This window comes from Polyergus mexicanus, unplaced genomic scaffold (genome assembly GCF_030449975.1).
Source record: "Polyergus mexicanus isolate NDT 795.1 unplaced genomic scaffold, iyPolMexi1.0 SCAF_6, whole genome shotgun sequence".
NCBI classification, from domain to species: domain Eukaryota; kingdom Metazoa; phylum Arthropoda; class Insecta; order Hymenoptera; family Formicidae; genus Polyergus; species Polyergus mexicanus.
This window is the reverse complement of record NW_027223326.1, coordinates 2,541,214-2,566,364: the sequence shown is the minus strand read 5'-3', so window position 1 is coordinate 2,566,364 and position 25,151 is coordinate 2,541,214. Positions and strand designations below refer to the sequence as shown.

The window sequence follows — 25,151 nt, the reverse complement described above, 5'->3', positions numbered from 1 at the left end:
CAATCCAATATCTGAATTCCCTATGTTGGGATTGCATCAGAAATTGAACTGATAGAAAATAATTACATTTGTAATTTCCTGTCAGTTGCTCTTTGCAAGCTTTATATAATTCTCATGACCAAATCTCAAATACGAGTTCGCGTGTCGCATAGCGGTAAACAAACGAACTAGCGGTTGAATACTATTGTTTGTAAAGTTTTTGGAATGTTGCGAACAGTAACATTTCTCATGAAATATTAAATAAATAATAATTTTGGATATATGAAAATGTGCGCATCAAATTCAATTATTAATATTAACGTTAACAATTAATTACACATATATATGTCCTCTGGAAATCCAAAAGACATCCAATATAATAGACAGGGCAGATATATCTTACAGACATCCAGGGGTTATCCACTGGACATTTATAGGACATAAATACTTATTATAATACTTAAGATTTCTAAATTATATAAAATAGCCGACACAACTAAAAATAATTATGTATGCATATTAAACTTTTATAAATATATTTATAATAATATCTCAAAACATCCTACAAATGTCCTGAACCGTCCTGGACATATTCAGGATGATTCTGAGGATGTTTTGTGCTGTCTGGGTATATTATATATTATAACATATATATTTCTATCAGTTCAATTTTTGACATAATTCTTACACAGGAAATTTAGATATTGAACTGATTTTTGGCAAATGAAACAGATAATTGTTCAATTTTCACTTATTCGAACAATTTCTGTCCAAAAAGATCTTTAATTTTATAAATTAAATTATTTAAATTTACCTATATGTTTTAACATATTAGTATATGATTTTATATAATGTCTAATTATCTAATGGTCATTTTATGACCAAAACTTATCATCATTTTGTTACTTAGGGTCGAGATTTTAAATCCATTTAAATATACTATTTTATATGAATGGCCAAAAGCTGCAGAATTTGTTCGGTTTTTGTTGACAATCTGGTGTCAGATTGTCTTGCGCAGATCTTGCTGGATTTTTGTCATCAATTTAACGTTAAATCATGTCAAGCTTTGCTCGGTTTTTGCCGTCAAATTGCTGTTAGGTTATGTCAGCAACCTTTGTCATCAAAACAAGCTTAATACGGAGATAGATGGCACTGGATTTGTTACCAAGTTTTGAGTGAATTTGATGCCAATTTGGCAACAATTTGTTATCAAATTGCTTATCGGGTACTTTTATTTAAAAAATCATTTAAATTCAAATATAATTGATCTTATAAAGTAGAAAGAAAGTTTGTGTTAATCCATAGAATAGATATTAAGATAAACATATTAGTTGCCACTGATACGAATACAAGACTGATTTCTGAACAAAAATATACATTTTTATTGATATTAAACTTCTTTTAATTCACATATTAAAAATACGCTTTTATAAAACAAAGCACAATATATGTCTAGATTTTGATGAGAAATCATTTTGTGCATAAAATATTAATTTTCTAAAAAAATCTTTTTTTCTTATAAATGGAATAATTAGAATGTGCATTTACTGATAAGAAAACATAGGTGTGTGTGTATATATATACCCAGTAAGCAAAATGCGCGCAGTATGCCAGCAGATTGGTAACAGATTTCCTCAGCTCTTGCTAGCAATTTGGCATCTGTTATGTCCGCATTAAGCTAATAATCTGCCAGCAGAACCTGCTTACAGAATCTGAGAGCAGATTGGCAATAGAAACCGAGCAGGATTTGCTAAGATGATTTGACGTCAAATTGATGGCAGAAACCGAGCAGAATCTGCACGCGCGCAATCTGATGGCAAATTTGTAGCAGAAACCGAACAGAATCTAGCCATTTGGTCTAGCTTTTGTCATTTAAATGAATTTAAAGGATCTCAATTCCAAATGGCAAAATGACGGTGAATTTTGGTCACAAAATGATTAATTAGATGTCCTAAACTGATATCATGAAACCCGAAAATGACGTCAATAGTTGATATGTCACATTCACGAGACGTCATTTTCTGACATTTGTATTAATAACATATAAATATATCCCAGACAGCACAAAACATCCTCAGAATCATTCTGAATATGTCCAGGACGGTTCAGGACATTTGTAGGATGTTTTAAAATATTATTATAAATATATTTATAAAAATTTAATATGCATACATAATTATTTTTAGTTGTATCGGCTATTTAATATAATTTAGAAATCTTAAGTATTATAATAAGTATTAATGTCCTATAAATGTCCACTGGATAACCCCTATATGTCTGTAGGATATATCTGCCCTGTCTATTATATTGGATGACTTTTGGATTTCCAGAAGACATATACATGTGCAATTAATTGTTAACATTAATTTCGTTTAATATTAATAATTGAATTTGATGCGCACATTTTCATATATCCAAAATTATTATTTATTTAATATTTCATGAGAAATGTTACTGTTCGCAACATTCCAAAAACTTTACAAAAAATAATATTCAACCGCTAGTGCGTTTGTTTACCGCAATGCGACGCGCAAACTCGTATTTGAGATTTGGTCATGAGAATTATATAAAGCTTGCAAAGAGCAATTGACAAGAAATTACAAATGTAATTATTTTCCATCAGTTCAATTTCTGATGCAATTCCAACATAGGGAATTCAGATATTGGATTGTTTAGAAAATATTACACGACTCAAACCCGGAAGCCAAACCTAAAATATTCATGTACAGCACGAAAACCTCAAATATTAAAGAACGTGAACTATTTTTAATATTAGATTTTTAATATTGGCAATAAATAACAAAACATAATTTTAATTTATATTTAAATTTTAAAATTTGCCCCTTGAAACATACGAAAAATATCCCTAACATATTCTATAGAAATCCTTAGGATGTTCCACAGGATCTCCCTGGATTCTCCAGAGGTTAGGCTATCATTTACTCTTCCTCAAGACATCCAGAGGAGATCCGAGGATTAAAATGGGTTATCCTGAGGATATCCTACACGTATATCCTAGATGCCCTTTGGACATCCTAAGGACATCTTTGTGCTGTTTGGGATAATATTAATAACATACATTAATGTAATATATATAGAAAAATTTAAATAATTTAAAGATAAAATTAAAGATTTATGTATGAAATTTAATTTCTATTTTATATCTAAGTAGATAATAACGATTTTCATTTATCTATCCGATTTTCCAAAAGTCAGTTTAATATCTGAATTCCTTTGTATGGGAATTGTATCAGAAATTAAACTGATAGAAATAATTACAATGTCATTAATCGTATTTTGCAGGCTTTTATATACGCTCATGACAAGAACTTGAATACGGGTATAGAAAGTAAATAGTGTGCCGCACAGCGATAAGCGAATAAACTATACTACTTCAATAAATTATATAAATGGCTAAAAACTGCAAATTCTGCTCAGTTTCTGCTGCCAATTTGCCGTCAGATTGCGCACGCGCAGATCTTGCTCGGTTTCTGTCGACAATCTGACGTCAAATCAAGTTAGCAGATCCTGCTCGATTTCTGCTACCAATCTGCCGCCAAATTGCACCCGCGCAGATCCTGCTCGGTTTTTGCTATCAATCTGCCATCAGATTGCGCGCGCACAGATCTTGCTCGGTTTTTGCCACCAATCTGACGTCATGTCATGTTAGCAAATCTTGCTCGTTTTCTGCTGTCAGATTCTGTGAGCATATTCTGCTTTGTTTTTGGCACCAATCTGTCGATTTAATCTATAATAACAATTTCTGTACCAAATTTGTGTGTATATCCTAACAATAGTTGATAGCAGGCACTTGGCATGATCTGCTTTCGACAAACTTGGCTATCTGGGTATATATCCATTAAAAATTTTTCAATATGTACTTAACGGATCCGTTCATATTGAAGAGCGATAAGAAATCATTTATGTAGTTGTAAATCATAAGAAATATGTAAACAGATTTATAAATGTTATATATCTTCAAATAATAAATCCTAATTTAATAAAAGAAAATTTTTACGACAGTTATATATATATATCTATATATAATTTTTATACTGTGCTATATTTATATTCGTATACAAAATGTGTTCCATTTAAATTTTTGCCTATAATATGCAGAAACGGTATGTATATGGGTATAATGTGTGCGCGCGCGTGTGTGTGGTATGTGCGCGCGCGCGTGCGCGTGCGGTGTGTAGAACCGTGTGTGCATACGTGTGTATCTAAAAGGAGATATTTCTTTTTATTTCAATTTTAAAAAAAGTGAAAAACTTAATTTCATTTATACAAATATTCCTTATACACATATATGTATTCTATCATTTTCCTCTATCGTAACCACATATAATTATTTTCGTTTCCATTCATAAAAGTATTCGTTGCGCCAATAATGGAAAAAATTCTTGCGTGCGCATAGTCAAGAATTTTTCAAAATACATCTCTTTGAATATTTTCAACTTAGCATAATATACAAGTCTGTCACGCGTACATAGAAAAACATTATATTTACTAATTACATCGATTCATATTTTTATCTAAATTTCATTAGCTAGGAAAAAGCATCTGAATATACGAATATATACTATACATGAACAAATAATGATTATATTATATGATATATGTCATACAAAATACATTCCAGAAGAGTTGTATTTTGAACTATGTTTTAATTAAAAGATGTCCAATGTGACTTTTATCCTTTATCAAGTGATAACATATTGTACAAAAAAAATATATGTATGAAATATTTCTCTAAAGAATACAGAATTTTCTCCTGCATATTTCTTAACTTCACCTACATTCTATTCTACTGGATTGCATTATATATATCATCATATACATTTCTTAAGTTACTTAATAATTTTGTGCACGAATCACAATAAAAATATAAAAAAGATCTAATTGATCATGTTAATGTATTTTGCCAAGTTTTTATAATTTCCAGTTTTATCTATTGTATGAGAATTACGTGATTTATTATATCGCTATCTGTTATACAGAGTGATTCGGAACAACCATTCGTCCTTAAAAGGTTGTATTCTTGAATCAATTCTAAGACGATTTTTCCTTTACGAAAATTTTGCCTAAAGTTTAGTTTTTAAATTAGAAAGTTAGCGAATTACGGGACGAGTACAGAAGGTAGATAGTGGCGGTGCAACTCACCGTCCGATGCAGACGCTTACGTAAAGCGCTCGCTACAGCAGATCGAACGTTGTTTGCTACACGTGATATGTGTGTATGTGAAAATGTGTACGCGTAATATACACACATACACATTCTCTCTCTCTCACACACATACACACATACACACCTATCGCGTGTAGCAAACAGCGCTCGATCAGCTGTAGCGAGCGCCTCACGTAAGCGCCTGCATCGGACAGTAAGTTGCGCCGCTCCTGTCTACCTTTTGTACTCGTCCCGTAATTCGATAACTATTTCTTTTTATAATCTAAAAACTAAGCTTCAGACAAAATTTTCGTAAAAGAAAAATTGTCTTAGAATTGATTCAAGAATACGACTTTTTAAAGACAAACGGCTGTTCTGGATCACCCTGTATATATGTACTGTATCAAGGGATTGCTGAAGAGTTTTAAAATAAACTTTATACTTGTCTGTGTGAAATTATAACTTAATTGTGTACAAGGAAAATTAAAAAAATCATCATATCTTTTGTTATATTAGAGATGTAAAAGCTTTACAACTACATAATTAATAAATTAACTTATGTGTGTTATTCATTGCGACATTACTTCAGTTACGCGCATATTTACGATGGGTCGAAGTTCTTGCTGCGCATAATCTTCTGGTAACGGTAACTGAGATATTAGACGAACTAACAACTTTGTGATAGATTTCTTTTCATTTTTCTGCAGTAATAACAGATTTCTAGCCAAATGTAGAGTTCTTTTTGCAATTTCGGCTTGGCATAATCTAGAAATATGAAAATTTACATTAATATAAATTGAGAAAATAATAGCTGAAAATAATATATACTGACATACCTATGTTTAGCAGTTGGACATGGGAATTGATCGATCTTATGACACAAGCTCGTTAACCGTGGCTTTAATGCTTCCAACTGATAAGTTATTCCATGATAATCCGGAGTAGATTTTAACAGATTTTGGATTTCATTAGTTATTTCCATATATTCCCACAAGAGCTGTCCTTGATGTGCCCAACTGTTAATTGTACTGCTACATTCGGTTGGTATTAATGGAATTAACAATGATTTCAGATATTCGTAGTTTTCTGAAAAATAAAATAATATTTTGCAAAATTGTTCGGTTGAAAATGAATATTAAAGGATGACTTTACTGATTTCATTGATAAAGTATATGTCAGTAGGCTCTGTTACATTTCTGCCAACAGTCCGTCGACATAATCGAAATTAACAGATTATATTAAATTTATAGTCTTTTTGCAGGTAAAAATTTATAGCAGACACATGGCAACATCTGTTCGAACAAACTTGGGGCCTGATGCAGAAAATGATTAGATGTTTTTAAATTTTATTTTGCATTCGAAACAATGGACTATGATTTGAATCTCACTTTGTGTGGAAAGTCGGAAACCTATGCAAAATTGTATATTTTTACATCTCGTTTTGCGCCCGACACATTGGGTGGTGTGTGGTAGACTTTCAACTTCTAATGCTTACAATTTCAAAATTATAAGTTAGAGACATTTAATGTTTGGCCAAGTAGGGACAATCACACACAGTGATCTTTTCTCCATAACATACTACGAGATCATTGAAATCGATGAAATGGCCCTTAATACTCAGTTTTATGTATCATGTCAGAATCATTGTTTGTAATATACTATACTACATTAATGTATGAAAAAAATTAAATAATACCATTTATTATAGCATCAGCTGCCAGATGCTCTATAATAATTTCATGAGCTTGAGCCCATTGCTCAGCTTGAATGTAATACCAAGCTGCTTCACCAAACCTGCAAAAAATTAAAAATTGCATATCGGAATTCTGTAAAAATGCCTAGAATTTTTTTGAATTGACGAATGAGTGTACGCATATGTATAATATAGCAATTCTGGTTTTTAAAATTTATATGAATATATTCCAATATGTGTGTGTGTGTGTGTGTGTGTGCGCGCGCGCGCGAGCTACTACCAATAAAAGAGTCTTAATGTGAGTGAGTGTGCGAGTGAGTGTGCGAGTGTGCGAGTGAGTGTGCGAGTGTGCGAGTGAGTCAGTGAGTGAGTGTGTATGTGTATGTGTGTGTGTGTGTGTGCGTGCGCGCGCGCATATACATATTAAGACTCTTTTATTGATAACGAATTATGTCTTGCAACATACATCGAAGTAAGTAACTTTTTTTAGATGTTACTATTCATGTTAAATAATAAAAATTAATAAAATACACCAAAAACTTTTTTGCTTTCCTATTTTAAAAATTCAGTTATAAATCGCTTGTGCATATGTCCTAAATTGTCAGCGAAAGTAAACCGAAAATAAATAAATTTCTGATGACTAAGATTTACAGTTATTTATTAATTAACAATCAACAAGAAAGTTTTTCATTAATCCATATTATTGAACACGAGAGATCGTATTTAAAACATTTATTTATTTTGATATATTTCGTAAAAAATGAAAACAATTTCTCGCTTCTAATGTCATAATTCAAAGTTGTGTTCTGAAATTCACTGCTTGAAGTAGAATAGCGTTTGACTAATCAATCAAGACAAAGAATTCTTTATTTCTTTCATTCTGATTGGTCAATCGAATGCTACTCTATTCTAAGGAGTAAATTTTGAAATACAACCCAATATGGCTGCAATAAAAACAGAAAATCTTAATATTAAGTACCTTTTATCGATGCTACTTTTGATGGCTTTAGCTTGATGAATCCAAACTGACGATATACCAAGTTCTTCTTTCAGAAATTGTTCACGTTTCACATATTCCGGAGAATCATCTATTTCAATGTGACGTAATAGCAGATCTTGTACAGCAATTTGTCGTCTAGACGAATCTCGTAGATGCAACATCACGAAGATCGCCCAATGCCAGAGTCCGTATGCCTCTAATTGGGTCGCAAAATTCGTATGCGTTAATGCGGCAACATGATCGGAAAGATGCGTATAACCCAGAGCTATGAGTATTTGTTGTATTAACCAACTGCCAAAAAATATAAGTGTGAAAAGTTAATAATATATATTCGCCATCTCATACATCAAATAAATCCAAAAAGTTGCAAGACGTTATGATTTTTATTTTAGATAATCTCTTGATCTCAATTTGATTACAAAATTTATGATCTCTCTTTCTCTCGTATATTATAACTGATCTTTATTTCTTATATGTTACTTATCCAAAATTATTTTTTTTAAATGATTGTAATTTTTCTACTATAATTTCGTAACTTGCAATCGGTTTTTATTTGTCTTTATTCCTTCAATTTGATTGTTAAATCTTTCCAAAAATTCTTTTTAATATTTCTATATTAAGACATTTCTAATACATCTCAATATTTACAACCATATTTCTTTCAAATCTAAATAATATATTTCAACATTAAGATTTCTGATACACCTATTATTAAAACCATATTTGATCTTGTTTTTTTGCTGTTGATCGTGCTAGAATTAATTATTATACGATTCAACGCTTATTCGGTCAAATTATAAATAATGTCTTTGATTTAAAATTACCTCAATCTGTAATCCAAAGGATTGGCGGTATAAGACAACGGATTCAAAAGTTCTCCCAGATCGTGATTTCCTGTACAGTATAATTTCAACAGATGAAAGCAAAGATCGTATATTTGCTTGCCATTACTTAACTCAGCATCATAATCATTTTTTCTATATTCAGGTTCTGGTATCGCCGCGTATATTTGAGTATACTCTGTCGTGTTGAACGACGCTTCATAGAGATCCAAAGCGTCCGTGATTGAACACGTTGGCGACGATAAGTACCAGAGATGAATAGCAAAGGCCCGCTTCCAATCCAAATCTTCACACACATTGATAGTTCCATGTTTACTAGAGATGAGCGGTTCGCCCGCTGCCAACATGAACAATTTCAGACGATCAATTGTGAGATTTTCGTCTACATCGGTCTGTTGCCACAACGCAAGTTGCTGTTTAATAAGTTCCTTGATTGGCATGCCGCCTCGTAGTTGCGCCATCAATAATGCCAGACAATGATCTCCAGCTTTCCGTGCTTCTTGGCAAGCATCTTCGAGTTTACAAGCCGAGAGCAGCGATAGTATCATCTTCTCATGGGAATTCTTAATTTCACCGTCAACATTTTTTATTTCTTGCTCAACCGTTTTCTGTACCACGTTCTTTAACCATTCGCTTACCGCTTCCCTCCTCATCATGACATTATAATGTTCTTCATTGGCATTACTAGTTACATCCTGATCAGTATAATTTCCCCAGAGCGCCACACACAGCGTCCACACCATACTCGCATATTGACGAAATGATCGTTCAGCGATGCTACGATGTTCATCATTAATATTCTCACTCAATCTTTGCTCCTTCTCCACGAGATCCTGCGCCAACGTGCAATGCAATTGCAACGCTCTATTTGCATTATCAATCGCTACATTGAAAATAGGACAATCTCTTTCGTGACCCATCACACAATGATCCAGCTGGATCCTCAAATGACGCTCTATACTATCTCTGAACATTGTTATGTTATGCTCGTCACCACTCAGAATCTGCAGACGTTGAACGATCGCCGTTGATGTAATATCGTCGGCTAAACGACCGGAAACATAATGACTTAGTTGACTAAATGTGCTTTGTAGTTGCACCTTAGTTGCCTGTTCTTGCGTGCTTAAGGACAATAATGTCAATCCGGCTCCCCAACTCGGTCGGAACATTCTACCCATCTGTATACCAGTGTCGGCAATGCAGCGAAATCGCAATTTGTTCAATCTTGATTGTTTGAGTGGTACAATTTCATAGTGATACTTTAATACACTCGTAATTGGAGTAACTGCGATTAGCGGAATTACTCTCTCGATAATTGCTTGCTTGTTTTTTGCATTGACGCACGATAGCTGTAACTTTTTGCCCGATATAGAGAGTAAATTTTCTTGGCTTGTGGAAAACGGTATTTCATTCGTGATAATACTTGATCGCAACGTTGTAGTATTGCACAAAGCTTCGTCGTTCTTAATTTCCGTAACATCCGGAAAATAACGGGTCAGAGTTTTCTGTACGGAGGGAAATATGTCGTGATTGATTTCCTCGCTCATTTCTTCATCGTTTGTATCAAAGAAACTCGCCTTCATAAGTTGCACTTTGTGGCTGTCTGTACCAGCGACTCGAGCATTATCACCGACCGGGCTGACAGTCATCCGTTTTTCGTAACTATAATCTCTAGAAATGAAAACAGAACGGCCGACGGGAGTATCTCTAACTGGATGGATAACCATTTCCCATTTATCGCGATCGTCGTGAGCGAATCGAATCTGAGTTTCCTCTAAAAAATTGCTCTCAATGCTGTCTAAATGCTTGGCGTTTTCTATCTTTGTGCCACCAACCGTTCCATTAATTGCTCCATTAATTGCTCCATTGATTGCATCTTTATTTGTTGCCGTTGATGGATCGCCAATCTTTCCTTTTTGCAAGGAAACGGGAAACCCCTTCAGTTTCTTCGCTTCCGAAGCTGACGGAACTTGGTTGTCATCTTCATCCGAATCGCTAAGACCGTATTTGGAAAAGTGTTCAACTTTGAACACCCAGGAGCCGGTCTCTGGGCGATATTCAAGGAAACGAGTATCATGCTTTGCGGACACTCTGCGCAATTTTCCCTCATAATTCATCGCGGCAAGTCGCTGTGGATCTGTGATTGGCTCGTGTAGCGATTTATCATGTGGCCATACTTTATCCAATGTAACTTGTGCCCTTCGATTTAAACCTTGCCCAACCGGTGGTTTTTTTTCGTCATCAGGATAAATGATCACCTCCTTATGACGGAAGTGAACTAAAAAAAAAATCAATCCAATTTTTATTTTAAAAAACAAAATATTTAAACTTTACTATATCGCGGTAAGATATTTAATTTAATTGTATGATAATTACATGGTAAAACTGGAGTAATATATATTGTAATATATTATATATTATATGATAACAATTTTCATAAAAGAATTAGAATGATATTTGCATAAAATAATTAGAAATTCAAAATGTGTCTACTCTCTCAAATCTTGTAAAAAATTTCTTAAAAATTCCCTGATCTAAATATTTTTGTTCAAAATTCCAGGTAAAAAGAATATTTTAAAGATTTTTTGAAGCAACTTTTTGAGATAAGTTGCTTTATTATATTGTACATGTTCTCTAATGCTTTTTACTTATATGGAAAAAAAAAAGAAAAAATACAGAGTCAGTTAAGTTTCAAGTGCTACATTTGTAAATGTATTTTACAAAAATGAATAGCTTTCAAACGATTTTCACTTGCATAAATTTATACTTTCTATTATTAAAAATTACAATAAAAAATATTTACATATTCAATATTTTGTTACGATATTGAATATATTACAGGGTGTCCCATCCGTACACCCCTTTTAAAATGAAAATAAATGGGTTTTATCAAAAATCGCGAACATTTCTTAAGTAAATTGGGTATGCTCTATCGAATGGTGATATTTTCAACTTTTGATTCCAACCGGAAATACGCCATCCGAACCGGAAGTTGAATTTTTTGAAGCGAATATAGTACTTTTGTATTATAGATTCGAATTGTACGTGAAAAAATAAGAAACTTTTGTATCAAACTTTTTTTTGAAAGTGCCTTTGTCAACCTTAAAATTGACCTTGAAAGTTAGTTCATAATTTCATCACAGTTACCTTTAAAGTCAATTTTAAGGTTGACAGAGACACTTTCAGAAAAAATGTTTGATACAAAAGTTTCTTATTTTTTCACGTACAATTCGAATCTGTAATAAAAAATACTATGTTCCCCTCAAAAAATTCAAGTTCCGGTCCAGATGGCATATTTCCGGTCGGAATCAAAAGTTGAAAATATCACCATTCGATAGAGCATACCCGATTTATTTAAAAAATGTTCCCTATTTTTGATAAAACCCATTTATTTTCATTTTAAAAGGGGTATACAGATGGTCTGGGACACCCTGTGTATATACATATATATATACATACATATATATATATATATATATATAAACAGAGAGAGATAGATATATATTTCTAATATATTTTAAACACATAATTTACTTGGTTTATTGGCAGATTGCCAATAGATTGCTTACAATAAGAGCGAAATTATCAAAGAGTGAATTTTTTAAAAAATTTCTTGAATTCCAATAAAATTCCATGAGAATTTTCTGATTTTTCCAAATACAAAAAAAATTCCTGAGAATTCGATGTTTCCCAGGCTTTCCAAAAAATAGACACTCTGTAAATTAATATATCTGTATGACTTACCGATTTCATCGAGATTCAAACCATACACATCGAACGAATCTGGAAAATAGACATTGCCATAACCTTCGCGGCCAATAGTAAAGTTTGGTATGATACATGTCTCGCCACAAACAAAATCGTCTAATTTATCGAGCGACGGAATGGTATAATAGCCCGCTCGTCGTAGTGTAACTTTAGCCATATTTAAATTCCAGTTTGATTGCAGCATCAAAAATGAATTTTCGTTCGTTTCCTGACTGGAATCTGAAAAAAATGAAAAAAATATTTTTTAAACTTATTTAAAACGGTGCCTGCGTGCGTGCGTGCGTGCATCTTTTATTATACATAAAATTCTTATTAAACTAATTTGAATATTTACCTGCATTTTGCATGGTAAGATTCGCGGAGCTTTTATCATCGAAAGTAGAATTTAACGGCACTTCAATCGAATTAGTCGTATCGGAATGATTCGCATTTGATGTATTATTATTTTGCGGTCTAAATTCCGCCACCGTGTTATTCACTTCTTCGGGTATATTTGTTGCGGAAAATGGGGATCGTTGGGCCTCAAGTAATTCATCGTCTGGAACTTTATTTCTCCGTGGTAATGTTGATTTCAACCTACAAATAAAAATTGCTCAAGTTATTCATATATTTTCTTAATGTTTTTTTATAATAAGTTCTTTAAAAAAAAGAACAATTTCTAAACAAGATGAAAATCGTGCAAATTAGAAACTTGCACATTGCTTCCTCATTATTTTATTTCGCTTACAAAGCTTAAGCTCCTTAAGGCAAGTGAGTCTTTCAATTTTGGCCTTCTCATAGAGAAAGATATTTCAAAATTTGTGGAACTTAGAGCATGTACAGACATGTCTCAAAATTGAACCCTTTCACCGATCCTCGCCAAATTCAATGCCAACTATCCTTTAATGATACTCTAATCATGTAAAAATATTTAGCCCGATATCTCAAAATTTGCGGAAGTTAGAGCAACCACGCCCTTTTGGTGCACATACACACATACAGACATTTTTTTTAAATCTGATTTTTTGATATTTTAGAATTTTCTGAACACATCGGCATCAAAGTCTCAGAAAAAATTTTTTTCACGAAAACAAACCTTCCTCTATGAGGAAGCAAAAATTAAAAGATATGAAAGAGAATCTAAAAGATATATGAATATTATTATCTTACCAAGATGTAGATGATCGTCGATCATTTGCAATTCGATTATTATCTTGACTGTGATTTTCTTTGTTATTAACTTCAATATTGTTACTGTGTACTATATTTGATGTATCTGCTTTATCATCCATGGAATTATTTCTCGCCACAGACTCTCCGTTTTCTGTAGGAGACTGAACCGAGGAATTTGTTGCCGATTTTGGCCGTAATACCAATCGTTTTGCATTTGGCCGGGGTTGGAAAGCTTCTGTTAATACAGGATCTTCTTCTTCGAGACCATCAAATAAAGATTTCTAGAAAAATAAGTTATTTATGACAAAATAAATTATTATTACATTTAATAAAAATATCATCTTTATCAATATAATTAAAAAGGCTAAATGCAATTATTTATGCATACAGTATATTAAAAATAATGATAAAAAATTTAGAAATATAAAAACTAATAAATAACATAACATTCAAACAAAAAAAATTTTGGTCAACTCGGGTACGCAACTCAATTGTTTTCAAGATAATAAACAATTTTGTTTGAAATTCGCCAATTATAGAAGTGCTAGTTTAGAAGAACTCTCTGTGGAACTTTTAAAAAAATTTTACTTAACATAAAGTATATATGACATAAATTTTTAATAGACGTGAAAACCTTTAAAATAATTAAAAATTCAATTTTTTTAATTTGTATGGTTTTTCATACAATAATTTTTTATGAATAGTTTGTTAAACTAAAAAATATTTTGTTAAACTAAAATATATTGAAAATTGCGTTTCGGCAGCTAAAAATGAAAGAATTTTTCAATTTTTCCACACTTTTTCCTCATGTTTCCTACAAGGCAAAATTCATTATACCAGTTCTATATTTTAACTATAAGTATATTGAGAAAATATTTCTTTCACTATTGTTTGACTAATTTCTCTGTGAACCAGAGTGGTCTCCTCCAAATTTTCATGACAAACAGTTGAAAAAGCGCGATTATTTCAAAGACGTTTCAGCTAAGAAAGATAACGATTACTCGTGCTGACGCTTTCATGTAACACACATTTAAAACAGCCTAAAATTTTTTGTATATTCGAAAGTATGTAATGAAAGTTATCCTGTGTTATGTATAACACCTGCCTATAATACCTATCAATATATATTTTTATATAGATATTAGTCAAAATATCCAATAGATACTCGTTATAACTGTTGTACATTAAAAGAAGTATAAACATGTAGACAGAAATAAAGTAAAAATTTTTTTAATACAAAAAATAATTTTTGTCACTCTATTTATTTTAAGCCATATTATTAACACTTCAGTGTTTTGTCTATCCTAGTACTTTGATTGAAAAATATTGCAACTAATAGAGAGATAAAACACATACAGTCTCCTTCAATTCTTAAGCTGTCATCTATTAACATGTTTTCTCAGGAATTTATGAAAAAATGATGAATCTTAAGTAAAATTAATAAAAAACTTTTTATTCCTAAAATTTCTATAATGATGGAGCAATGATCAAATAATAAAATCATTATTATAAATTTAGTTAACTTGATTTACTAGCAGGAAAATCAACAGTAGAATTATCAATCTTAAATGGATAAGATCCACAAATTATCAAAGAACAAAAGTTCAAAGAAACTGTGATGATTTCAAATCTTATTAAATTTATTCATTATAGAGAGACAAATAAGGATATTTTAGTATCACGCTACAAGTTAAGACTAAATTGTAACATGTAACATGTCAGAAATTATTCTTCTTGTATAACAGAGCTCCTGCAATTTTTTTGTTTTTTCAATCAAAAAGTCACGATTCTCATTGAACTCTATAATCTGTAATCACTGATCTTTGATCTTGCCATTCTTGGTGAATTAACTAAACTTATAATAATTTTGTACTTGGTTGTTGCTCCATTATGGAAACTTCAGAAGTAAAAAATTTTCTATTGATTTGTTTCGAGAAATTAATTCTTCCAGAAGTTCTTGGAAAAATTATACAGTAGATGACAACTTGAAATCGAAGGAATCTTTATTTATTTATTTATTTATTGACGAATCATGAGAGTTTCAGTAGAATTAATGTTTTCTATACTAATGGCTTTTTCATATCATTAAGAAGAGTCCAAACAAGAATCGAAATTTTTGTTTCAATTATCATATTAATCACATTATATTTTTGATTAATACATGCATTAATAAATACATTTAGCTCCATTTTAGCCTATTTTTAATCATTGACCTGTATCACTGAAGTCATTTTGATCGTTTTATAATGTATTTATATTTGAAAATATTTCTACGATAATTTTCAATGTTATAAATGTTTGAAGAATGTTTAAATAATTTAATAAATTTACCTTAGATAATTGTACCGAGCTGACGACTTTTGCCTTGATTTTTGGAGATTTGTTATTAGTGGTAACTCTGTAATGTGGACTATTAAGTATCTTTGATGTTGGATTTGTAGGTTTTAAAAGTTCTTCCGTCTTTCCAGATGCCTACAAAAACAGAAAAAAATCAAAAATAAAGATTACAATAATATATTTTTTTATTTGTTTCAATATAATCATTAATTGAGATACAATACTTACTGGTAAAAGATTCTTTAATAATGGTGAATCACCGAATGGTGCAGAAACAAGAGCTAAGATTTGTTGATGTACTGGTACTAAACCGTTTGTTTTAGTTTGATTAGATACCATTCTATAAAATAAATCTTTATTCAATTACTATATACAATTATAAATACACATAATAAATACACACACATGTACATGCACGCTTTAAAAAAGTACATGCAAACACAAAATATCTGATAAGTTACAACTGTAAGAATATATTTCTGAGTTTAAATAAAAAAATCCGAAAATAAAAACATCAACATTTTTTAAATGGGAAATGTTTAAATCTGATAAATTAGATAGTCCAAAATTTGCACTGTCAGACACAATACATACATCTCATAATGATATAAGTCTTGTTCGTGTTCTTGCCATCCCTTTATGATGTTAAAACTAATTACACATACAATGATGCTAGAATGTTGCATTGAATAAAACATATTTAAACACAAATGACTATTATATTATTGTATGTAGAATTAATAATAATAATGTAAAAATATTACAGAGAATATAATGTGTCATAAAATGTCATATAATCAACTTCTTTCATATGGTAAAAGGGTTTTATACAATATATATATATATATATATATATATATAAATCAATATTCTACTTTTTAATATAATATACAAGATGCCCCACACCAAAAGTGGCCACTCTCTTTTATCTTTTAAACTAAAAGAGATAGATCATAACAAATATATATTAAATTAAACGGTCCAAACTAAACTATTGTGAGCATAATGATTACTTCCAAAAACTATCTGTATTAACAAACGTAGAGATATGCATAATTTTTTAAATAATGTGGGTATTTCAATATGATGAAAGTTGTACCACTGTTTGAAACGAATATAATGATGTATGATGTAATGTAAATATTTTACATATTAGAGTTTTATCGATTTGAAATATCGCGGGTAACATCTACTTTTTCACTTTCTGCCCTGCGTTATGGCCAACTTCTGACTCGTGCATTAGGGCCTTTGCACAATAAAAGGAATAAGAAACAGGAAATAGAGAACAGAGAACAACTGCATTGGAGGGAATGCGCACACAAGTGTTGTTACATACGTTTACGTCATATATACTATAAATTTTCAGTACTGGCAGTGAATATCGAAACATAGCCTTTTGATTATAAAATTCAATCCAAAGTTGGCCATATCGCAAGGTCGAAAATAAAAAGGTAGACGTCGCCTACGATATTTCAAGTTGATAAAATACATATAATATACAGGATGTCTTACAACCTCCATACAATATTTTAATAGCGTATTCTAGAGGCAAAATGGAGTAAAAAATTTTAATACAAAAATATCGAAGCTACAATAGTTTTTGAATTATAAGTAATCAAAATTTGCCAATAATATTGCATAGAATTTGCGCCCTCAGGCTCGTAACTACATTTACATATGTACTGATCTGTCATCTGTTATTGCCGACAGATAAAATAAAAAAAAATAAATTTATTTCCACAAAACTTCTCCGTGCAATCAAAACAAAAATAAACTTCGTTTCTTAAAATATTAAATTTATATTTCTATTTAAATATAATAATTAATCAATCATTTAAATCATTATTTAAAAAAAAATTAAATATTTTACATACAACATTTATAGTTCATTAATATCAGCTGATCACTGTACATGGTATTCATACACATAAGAAATAATAAAATCAGCACAATAAAATCAGAGCAATAAAAATCAATATTACCTGATTTGTAAAATTAATAACAGATGACAGATCAGTACGCGTGTATGTGTAGTTACGGATCTGAACGCGCGAACTCTACGCGATATTATTGGCAAACTTTGATCATTTATAACTCAAAAAGTGCAGCCTAAAAATTTTTATATTAGAATTTTTTATTCTATTTTATCTCTAGAATACACTATTAAAGTATTGTACGGAGGTTGTGAGACACCCTGTATAAAATATTTATATTATATCATACATCATTGTATTTATTCCAAACAGTACTACAACTTTTATCATATCAAAATATTCACTTTAGTATAAAAAAATTTTCGTTCGTTAACACAGATAACTTTTGGAAGCAACCATTATGTTCACAATAGAGTTCAGTTTAAACCATTTAATTTGATATATATTTGTTATAGTCTATCTCTTTAAGTTTAAAAGATAAAAGGAAATAGCCACTTTTGGTGAGACATCCTGTATATTAAAAAATAGATTTCATAAAACTCGATAATATGCAATGACATGATATGTTCATACAAATCTAAACATTTGTTAAGGTTTACTTATTTCTATCGACAAATTATATTCATGCAATAAATTTTCTATTAATGTAAAAAATAAAAACCATTTTAAGTTAAACATATAATCATTTTAAAAAATGTGTTTATAGTACCATATATTTTTTTTATATAGATTTAACTTATCAAATTTAAGAACTCTTTCCATTTAAAAAATGTTAGTCTTGATATTCTCATCTTTTTTAAGATTTTTGTTTGATTTGAGCTCAAAAATATGTCATTAAAATTACGAATGCAAATTATAAAAGCACTTTATGTATATTATACACTATTATGTATATACGCATATTAATACAGATAATTATTAAAAATTTAAACAATTAAAAGGTTTCCTTAATCCAAATAAATAAAATTTATTATTTTAAAAATAAATGTATAAACATTGTATTACCCTCCATTAAGCAAACCCATTCCTGTCCCAGACATCATATTAGAGCTTGTTCCAAAGGTGGAAGATCCAAAAGCTCCAGGACTGTTAAACGTAGTATTACTTCCGGTATTTCCAAACAGACTGCCTGGTTTTTGTTGTCCAAATAATGAAGAACCATTATTTAAACTCAAACCAGTATTTGTGCCTGTATAATGTTAAGATATTAATAAAGTTGGAAATTAATAACAAGTGTTAATTGGATATAAATTAAATAAAATATTAAATTTAATATATATATATATATATATATATATAATGTGTGTGTATGTAGTTACCAAGTCCAGTTGAAGATGCAGGTGTAGTTCCAAAAGAAAATCCTGATGTTTGTCCAGCTGGTTTAAACGAAGAATTAAATAATGAGGATCCAGTGTTGGAAGCAGAATTGAAACCTGTATTAGTTCCAAATGTGGAAGGTGCGGCAGCACCAAATGTAGATGTTGTTCCAAATCCAGTCGTATTAGTTTTATTACCGAATAATGGAGTAGTAGTAGTATTATTTGTAGCCGGTTGTCCAAAACTAGTGAAACCAGTACTAGCCGATGTTGATGGAATATTAAAAGCAGACTTTTGATTGAATAGTCCAATACTCTGCAATAAATGCATAAAATATGAGAATAATTTTGGTTTTTACATGCAATATGTATATCGTACATTACCTGATTGGGTTGTGTGGAACCAAATGCAGATCCAAAACCTGTACTCTGTCCAGTATTAATACTACCAAAACCTGTACCAGCAGTATGATTAGTATTGGTGGTACCGAAAAGCGGCGTCGGGGCAGCTGCTGTAAATAAAATTTTGTACTTTATACATTTTGTATGTATTGCTTTGTATACTTTAGTTTTCATATTTTTAGAATAAATATTTCTTATTAATAAAACAAAAAGATTTATAAATATTAATAAATTATAGATATTAATAAATAAGATAAATGGAATCACACACATATCAGAAACACAAAAATCTAATATCTTCATCTTTTCAATTATGATTAACATTAAAATATATAAAAATTATTAAAAAATATATACTGATATATATTTTCCGAGATAGATAATATGACTTACTACCAAATGGTTTTGTTTGAGTATTAGTACCAAACAAATTTGTGGTAGGTGTAGAATTGAATGCGAAGTTATTGGTTGTTGTAGTCGCTGGTGTTCCAAAATTAGTAACAGGTTTTCCAAATAATCCGGTTGATCCCGACTGACTGGTGGTGCCAAATCCTGCAGTCATTGACCCAAATCCTTTAACAAACAAAATAAGTTGGAACTCTTGCTACTTTATAAATATTAATCATAAGTATATGAACATAAATATTTATATTATATATATTACCTGTCCCACCTGTACTAGTACCAGCTGCTGTATTAGCAAACGGCGATGTCTGTGCTGGTGTTCCAAAAAGTCCAGTTTGCGGACCTGTTTGAGAAAAACGAGAAGTAAAAATTCAATATATATTCTAGTTTTCTCATTTTTTTATAATTATTAACTCAATGATTTGCAATATACCTTTCCTTCCTACTTGATAATCTTCAAAACGTAATTCTTCATATGATTTTGATTCATATTCTTTCATAGATGCAATACAACAATGACGTGCAGAAATACTATGTGATATTCCATTTTTTGACATAGAATCAGTTGTAATGACAGGTGTAAATTTCACTACAGTACCAGTTGGTACAGTAGTAGTATTAGTATTGCCAAAGCCTGTATAGAAAGAAATCAAAACATAATCTAAACTTTAAAGATATTATTGTTATAGATTATAATTATTATTATAAATATATATTGATATATAATGTATATATATAATATTGTATATTTCCATAATACCTATTAATATACATACTATCTATTTAATATACATAATATTTGTAATTTACCTGCAGTTGTGCCGAAAAGATTCGTATTTGTAGTAGTGTTGGTTTGACCAAATGGAGTGGTTTGTTGCGTATTTTGTTGTGGTTGCCCAAATAGATTAGGACCAGATGTCGTACCAAAATTGAAACTGCCAGGTTTGTTTGTTTGACCAAATGCCGAAGTTCCTGTATTTGTACCGAAAAGATTTGTGCCTGCATTTTGCTGTGTACCAAAAAGATTAGTACTTGTATTCGTTGTCCCAAAGCCTATAAAAATAAAAAGACAGATTAAACTTTAAAAATCTACTGAAATATTATCATATATTTGTCACATATAATTTACATTTATTGTTTATAAAGCCTTGTGTCCACGATACTAGAACTCGGTCCGAGAAATGTAGCCAATCAATTCGCAGCTTTTACGAAAAAGCGGCAATTTTATTGGCTACACGTTTCTAGACCGATATCTCGGAAATTCTAGCATCGTGGATACAAGGCTTAAAACTATTTAATCATAGATTCTATAGATAATCCATATCCAAATTTTTTATGCCACTAATATAATAGACATAAATTATTTTGAAGGAACCACAATATAAAAAATAGTTAAACCAATTTGAATTGTTTACATTTGCAATTTGTTATATATTTTTCAAAATATAAATAATTTATGGAGTTTACAAATTTAAAAATTATTATACTATATTATGAAACTTTGTTTTGTGGAATTTTTTGAAAATTCCTTAAATGATTGTTAAATATATATATTTTTGTATAAGATATATAATATATATACGACTGATGTGTTTCAAATGCATGAGTGCTTCATAAAAATATTTTCTAATTGTACATGCAAATGAAACAGTTCATAAATTGCTACCTCCAAAAGATGGTTGAGTATTAGTTGGCTGTCTAAATGCCGGTGGTGTTGTGGTATTGCCAAACAAGCCACCTGTGGTAGAACCTGTAGGCTTAGAACTAAAGAGTGATGAAGTATTGCTACTACCAAAGACAGGTGTTGCACCACTACCAAAACTTGTTGTAGTAATGGGTTTACCAAATGCAGACTGAGCAAACGGACTGTTTTGCGTTGCTGTACTAAATCCACCTTAAAAAAAAGTGCACATTTTAATAAAATCTTCTTTAATGAAATCTCTAAAATGATATCTATCTATGTATCAAATATACATACTGAATGATGTATTTCCAGTTTGTCCAAACATATTTTCAGTCAAGTTATGCCAAAATCTTGCTTAAGTAATCTAAAATAAAATTTATTAGATTAAATTAATTTTATATAAAATAGTTCTTATATACTAATGTATTTATATCAACTGGTTATATTTATTATAAAAATTATCTGTATTCCAATAGAGACTAAAGCTGTTCAATCAATCTAAAACTTTAATACAATAATTTTAGTAATTTAATCTCCCGTTTGTTAATGCTAATTATTAACCTAAAAAAATTATAGCAAGTTTTATGAATAATATAATTTGGTAATATATACTCAATATATATAATTAAATTGTTGATATATTTGGTGATATAATTTTAAAAATCTGAGCGACATTTTAATAAATTTATAAAAGAAGCATATTTTTTCTCTCTCTCTCTTTTATAATATTCTTTCCAATTTTTTAGTATTTTCAAGAAGAAAGAATAGTTTAAACATATATTGAATATATATTATCAAATTATATTATTTGTAAAACTCGTCATAAATATTTTAGCATACCTTATACAAATTTTTCAACACATTCACTGCTAAATCACCGATAACTGTCATATGATAATGTATTGTGATATATCTAATATGCAATTAGTAAAATTTGCAAGATTATGACTATGTGTAATAATAATACAAGTGTAACAAACAAAGTACACATTGGTATAAACAAATTCATATATTCTTATTTATTAAAATTTTAAAAATGATCATGTATGCTTATTATAGTGATACTTACCTAATATAAAATAACTGCACATGGACATGAACAAAAAGTAAGTTAGAATACGCTTTGCAGTGAATGTGTTAAAATTCATATTCTTTACATTTTTTTAATTTTGCATTAAAAGTAGTTATATACAATAACACTATGTACACTAAACTTAAAAAAAATTTAAATACGATATTTATATCTATTCTGAAACATTATTGCAGCATGAAGCAGTTACATATTATGCTTTATTAATGTTTAAAAAGAGAAATTTTAAAATTCAAACAAGATCAATGTCTTATGATTTATAAAAGACAAAACAATTTATATCAATATAAATAATATAATTAGTCTTGTCTATCGTTTCTGTTTGAGTATTATCAAAATACATCACGAGATACAATAATATACTAACAATACTTGTAAACATAAATATCTATTATAACAATATTATGTGCATAAAATTGCTACTAAAAAAGAAAAAAAGATAAACAATACTTTTTTCTAATAGAGATTCAGTTTTTGCGTCTCTAATCTATAAAATATCTTTATCAATAGCTATAGAGATAAGAATGCGTAATACGCATTTTGCAATATAGCTCTGGCTTTGGTTATAAACCCGTTATCCTAGTGTGTCTTCTAATGTTGGAGAAAATCACTTCAACAGAGTACTCGACTAAACGGTTGTTATCTTCGGTTGCGAATATTTAAAAAGTTTTTCACTTACCCGTATAAAATTCACTTGAATTCACGCATGAAGCGCTATATCCTTTTACGATTGTCCAAATCGTGCAAATTTGACACACAAGCAGTTATATGTATATAATTACACGAAATGGCATGCCCAACAAAATTCCATGCAATGTTCCCACATCGTTTTAAAGGCCGTATTACACTACGGGTTGCCAGTTCGATTACGGTTGGGGTTACAGTTGATAGTTGCGGATTGACCAACCAACTGACAAGCTGCTTTGCTCTGATTGGTCAATCTGTAATCGTCAACCGTAACCCCAACCGCAATTGAGCCCGCAACCCATAGTGTAATACGGCCTTGAAGGCTATTGTACGTAAAGACCGTATTACACTACGGGTTGCGGGTTTGGTTGCGGTTGGGGTTACGATTGATAGCTGCGGATTGACCAATGGGAGCAAAACAGCTTGTCGGCTGATTGGTTAATCTGCAACTGACAACCGTAACTCCAACCGCAACCAGAGAAAAGATATAATAGAGGGCGGGAGTCAGCTAAAAGAGTATCAGACAATTAGAAAGAGACAAAGTCAAGTGACCTGGCTGTCCTTGTCTGTTAGCGCATGCGCAGAGTAGAGTAGAGCATACAGAGTCCGGAGAGTACATTAGCATAATAAAAAATATTATGAAGCTATATTTTAAAGAAAATTAATACAGATTTTTAAAAACCTAATAAATGTTTTGTTATGACAGAAAATCAGATAAAATTTATTAAAAAACATATTTTGCAATATATAAGTAGACAAAAATTAAATCATAAATAAATGTAATAATTATAATTTTAAGTGTTAATAAACGTAAATTTTAATTTTCATTTACAAATTATCTTAAAAATAACTTAGTTTCTTAATGATTAAATCATCAATTTTGATATATTTTAATCTTTAAAGAAATCATAAAAATTTTGTTTATATTACTGTACAATATATAATTAAATTCAATAAACGATTTGCATATGATTCAAATAATAAATACGAAAAATATATTTCAGTTAAATTGTTATTGCAACAAATTTATTATAAACTATAAAAGCTTAGTTGTTATAAAGAAATATATATTTTTATCTCTCCTCTGTCCTCTCCAAGTCTTCAAGTCCGCTCTGCTGATGCTAAATATCAAAAACTGCGCATGGGCGAATAAACAATTGTCAGCCAAGTCACTTGATTCTATTTTTTTCTGATCGTCTGATGTTTCCACCAGAGAGAAGCCTGAGAGAGGCAATGCCGACGATTTTCGTGGGATGCTTTTTCTAGGCCGTAGAGCAGCGCCATGCATCCACTTTTAGGAATTGGAAATACTTACCCACATCCACTTTTCGGTACTGTCGATCAAATCTGCATATGATTTATGTCCGTGCTAAATCCTCTTTTCGATACTGTCGGTTATTTGGTTTATATCCGTGCTACATCCACTTTTCAATCTTTTTGATAGTGGTAGTACACTTGACAAAGAGAGAGTGTTGGCGCCGTCTTCATCTCTCTTTCATCGCGTATGTGTATAGTAACCGTGAAGGCACAAACACCGATAAGTTGAACACACGGATGCGATCATTGAGAGATAAATCTAGATAAAAAGCGACAATCGCGTGCTGTCCTTGTTCTTCTAACGCATCATTTTACGGTTGAGATACAACCTAAAAATGCTTTCTGGCCTCTCATGGCAGGAAGCAGTAATGCAACAAGA

At 30.5% G+C, this 25,151-nt stretch overlaps 1 protein-coding gene across 1 annotated transcript; it reads right to left on the bottom strand.

Annotated features, from left to right (window-relative positions):
- Positions 1–1,328: 1,328 nt before the first annotated feature.
- Nup98-96 (nuclear pore complex protein Nup98-96) lies at positions 1,329–23,551 on the bottom strand. Its single transcript, XM_070296917.1, has 20 exons — positions 23,448–23,551; positions 21,973–22,042; positions 21,661–21,888; positions 20,805–21,047; positions 20,428–20,628; positions 20,254–20,337; positions 19,983–20,162; positions 19,572–19,699; positions 19,191–19,503; positions 18,877–19,060; positions 16,166–16,277; positions 15,932–16,072; positions 13,598–13,881; positions 12,783–13,024; positions 12,425–12,667; positions 8,663–10,958; positions 7,818–8,129; positions 6,842–6,939; positions 5,982–6,231; positions 1,329–5,910 (listed from the first exon to the last, which is right to left on the bottom strand). The coding sequence occupies exons 2-20, from the start codon at positions 22,001–22,003 to the stop codon at positions 5,715–5,717; spliced, it is 5,766 nt and encodes a 1,921-aa protein (XP_070153018.1). The 5' UTR covers positions 22,004–22,042; positions 23,448–23,551; the 3' UTR covers positions 1,329–5,714.
- Between the last annotated feature and the right edge of the window lie 1,600 nt (positions 23,552–25,151).